We start from the raw sequence: 3,351 nt of genomic DNA on the forward strand, positions 1-3,351 counted from the left end.
ATGAGCCAGACCAATCAGACACAGGTGACAGAATTCCTCCTCCTGGGACTCTCAGATGACCCCTACACCCAGCAGCTGCTGTTCGTCTTGTTCTTGGGTGTCTACCTGGTCACAGTGCTTGGGAATCTGCTTCTCATGACTCTTGTGCAGATGGACTCCCGGCTTCACACACCCATGTATTTCTTCCTCTGCAACTTATCTCTGGCTGACCTCTGTTTCTCTACCAACATCGTTCCTCAGGCCCTAGCCCACCTGCTCTCCAGGAGGAAGGTAATTTCCTTCCCACGTTGTGCAGCTCAGCTTCTGCTCTTCCTCATTTTTGGGTGCACTCAGTGTGCCCTTCTGGCAGTGATGTCCTATGACCGGTATGTGGCCATATGCAAGCCCTTGCAGTACCCCAGCATCATGACTTGGAGGGTGTGCGTCCAGCTGGCTGCAGGGTCATGGGCCAGTGGCATGCTGGTGTCCGTGGTAGACACCACCTTCACGCTGAGACTGCCCTACCGAGGCAGCAACAGTATCTCCCATTTCTTTTGTGAGGCCCCTGCACTGTTGACCCTGGCTTCGACAGACATCTACACTACAGAGATGGTTATTTTCCTCATGGGGGTTGTGATTCTCCTCATACCTGTTTCCCTAATTCTGGTATCCTATGGCCACATCATAGTGACTGTGATCAGGATGAAATCGGCTGCAGGGAGACTCAAGGCGTTCTCTACCTGTTGTTCCCACCTTATCGTGGTCATCCTCTTTTATGGGTCTGCAATTGTTACCTATATGACACCAAAATCCTCCAAAGAACAGGAAAAACTTGTGTCCGTGTTCTATGCAATGGTGACCCCCATGCTGAACCCCCTCATATACAGCCTCAGGAATAAGGATGTGAAGGGAGCTCTGAGGAAAGTAACCACAAAGAATTTCCCATGCAGGCTTGGAAGCTTGCACCGGCAATGATTCCCTCCTGGCTCTCCCTTCGAAGACTGAGGAGCTCCCTCAGCAAGACTGGAGTATGGTCAGATCTCATTCTTGGCCTTATTGTGGATCCATCCTCCACCTCTCAACCATAACTCCTTTGTGTAAGAAGGACAGCAGCTGTTAAAGATAATTCCCGGAATTCAATCCAGTAATTGAAGGGGGGTCTGCTTCCTTCTGCTTGGTCTTTTGATACCTAAGAGTTAAGATATACCCTGAGAAATGCTTGTATTTTATAAGCTCTGCAACCTGTAAAATCTATCTTTTTTTTTATCATTATATCTACCTATCTACACTTGATCCTAACCAACTTCATTATTTCTTTTAGAATCAATTTCTTTTCATTATCAAGTAATTAAAAATGTGTAAGCATTCAGTAATCACTTACTGTGAGCTAGATTCTACGTGTGTGTTGCCTTATGAAATGGGGCAAACCTGGAGGACTGGAGATGACCCAGTTTGAGTCCCTACCCATATGCTTAACTATCTGGGACCCATAGCCAGAAACAAACAAAAAAATAGGATTTATTTACGTTGGGAATATAAAGGAGGTGGGAGGGAAAGAGGGAAGGAGGGACAGAGTTGGGAGGAGGACAGAAAGAGAGGGCTGTGCATGGAGGAGACAAGAGAGGAGGAGAGAGAAATTTTTATTGGGTGATTTCTGTGGCAAGGACTGAGTCCAAGACCCTGCTCTTAGCTATTCATGCTTGCCGGCCCCACACTCCCCTGCTACAATGCAGTGCCATGAAGCCATGGCCATGCAGGACGATCATACTGGCACCAGCTGAGCAGACAGCAGGTGTATGTGGAAGCCAGAAGAAAATAGGAGGGAGCCAGATATGCTATATGTGTATTGAAATTCTAACTTGACTACTGGGTTTTGCAGCTAGTTCCCAGCAGCACCCCATTCAGGAAGTCTAGTTAATTGCATACAAGGACTTGTAATACTTGATGGCATGGACAATGGGGTCTGGGAATATGGCAGGGGTTGGAAAAAATAAAACTTGACCTTCACTATGAGCTTCCCTCCTGGCTCAGTTTGAACCTCACTGTTACCTCCTAACAATTTTTCCCTACTCCCCCATTTTAATTTTTTATCACCAGTCCTTTGGTGATGAAAGCCTCAGAAGACAGTTTCGTCTGGGGTTTCAGTATATTCCAAGGGAATAGCAATAAGTCATGAGTCATTGTCCATGATTAAATCTTCTATAAAATATTCAATCATTTCAAGGCAAAAAAACAAACCCTGAAAAGCCAGAAGACATTAGTCAAGTAGCAAAAAGATATCAGAAAACTCAGAATATGTTGCCTTTCTGGAGTCTTTGTTCCATGAGAATTCATGTATTTATTTGAGATATTGAGTTCATCCTGGTACCTCAATGGCAGGCAGAGTTAGAGTTCTTTACAGAGTTTGTGGAAAGAACATGCTTTTTTATTCTGATAATCATCAATAAATTATTGTGAATAGTTTATACAAAGCTATGATACTCATGTTCCAATTCTTTTTTTATGGGTTAGGCAAGAGTTGGACTATGTTCACCAGACAAAATTATAGAGGGACTGCTACACTAACTGGATGATAAGCAAGCTGAACGATTCCTTCACACCCTTTCTTTCAAGCAACGCTCATGTCCAAGGCAGGTAATTTGAAATGAAGTTTGTGGGTCAGAGTAGAGTAGTCTTTCCAGATGAGACACAGAGCAATAAGAGTAGGAGAGGAAGAACTCCTCAAAACATACATGTTCCATATAGCCCTGAGAGGTTTTAAGTATCTTTTTATTCTTTCTCTTTCTTACTGGAATGTAAATTCTATGAGGCGAGAAATGCGTGCTTGTTCACCAAGGTGTCTTCTTGTCTTACCACATGTGAGTGCTAAATAAAAATCCGTTGAAATTTTGATTTCAAACTTAAAATTAGTTGAAAAAATGAGTGAGAAATGAAACAAAGTTCTAATGTTTATACTATGTTAATTAATTTCCCTCATAAACAAAAGGATTTTTGCAAGTTCCAGGTAGAGTTTTGGGATAAACAGAAGAAAGTAAAGCAGAAGATTATAAAATGGAATGGATAAAGAATTTCAAGAAAGGTTAAACCAAACAACAAAACAGGCATATTGCAGCAACATTATCAACCTTCCAATAGGTTCCTAACATATGTAAACTGGCAATATCCCCAGATTCATTGCTACCAGAGCCCCATAGAGTAGGGGGCCCATGTAGTTCTTTCTTTCACCACACCTGCTCTTCTATTCAGAAAATAGAAAGCCCAAAACCCCAGTGGATATACTCATGGAAAGAGTCAAGATAAAAATCCATATGCAAAATTTGCTTTTTTCCTTTTGTCTTTGCATTCTACCCTTTCAGCTTCCTTCTAAGTCAG

The 3,351-nt window shown here is 42.7% G+C and overlaps 1 protein-coding gene across 1 annotated transcript; it reads left to right on the plus strand.

Annotated features, from left to right (window-relative positions):
* On the plus strand, positions 1 to 954 carry LOC311176331 (olfactory receptor 2D2-like; the record flags this gene model as incomplete). Its single annotated transcript, XM_084241703.1, has 1 exon — positions 1 to 954. The coding sequence occupies one exon, from the start codon at positions 1 to 3 to the stop codon at positions 952 to 954; it is 954 nt and encodes a 317-aa protein (XP_084097829.1).
* Between the last annotated feature and the right edge of the window lie 2,397 nt (positions 955 to 3,351).

The sequence above is a fragment of the Talpa europaea genome (genome assembly GCF_964194135.1).
Source record: "Talpa europaea genome assembly, chromosome: 1".
NCBI classification, from domain to species: domain Eukaryota; kingdom Metazoa; phylum Chordata; class Mammalia; order Eulipotyphla; family Talpidae; genus Talpa; species Talpa europaea.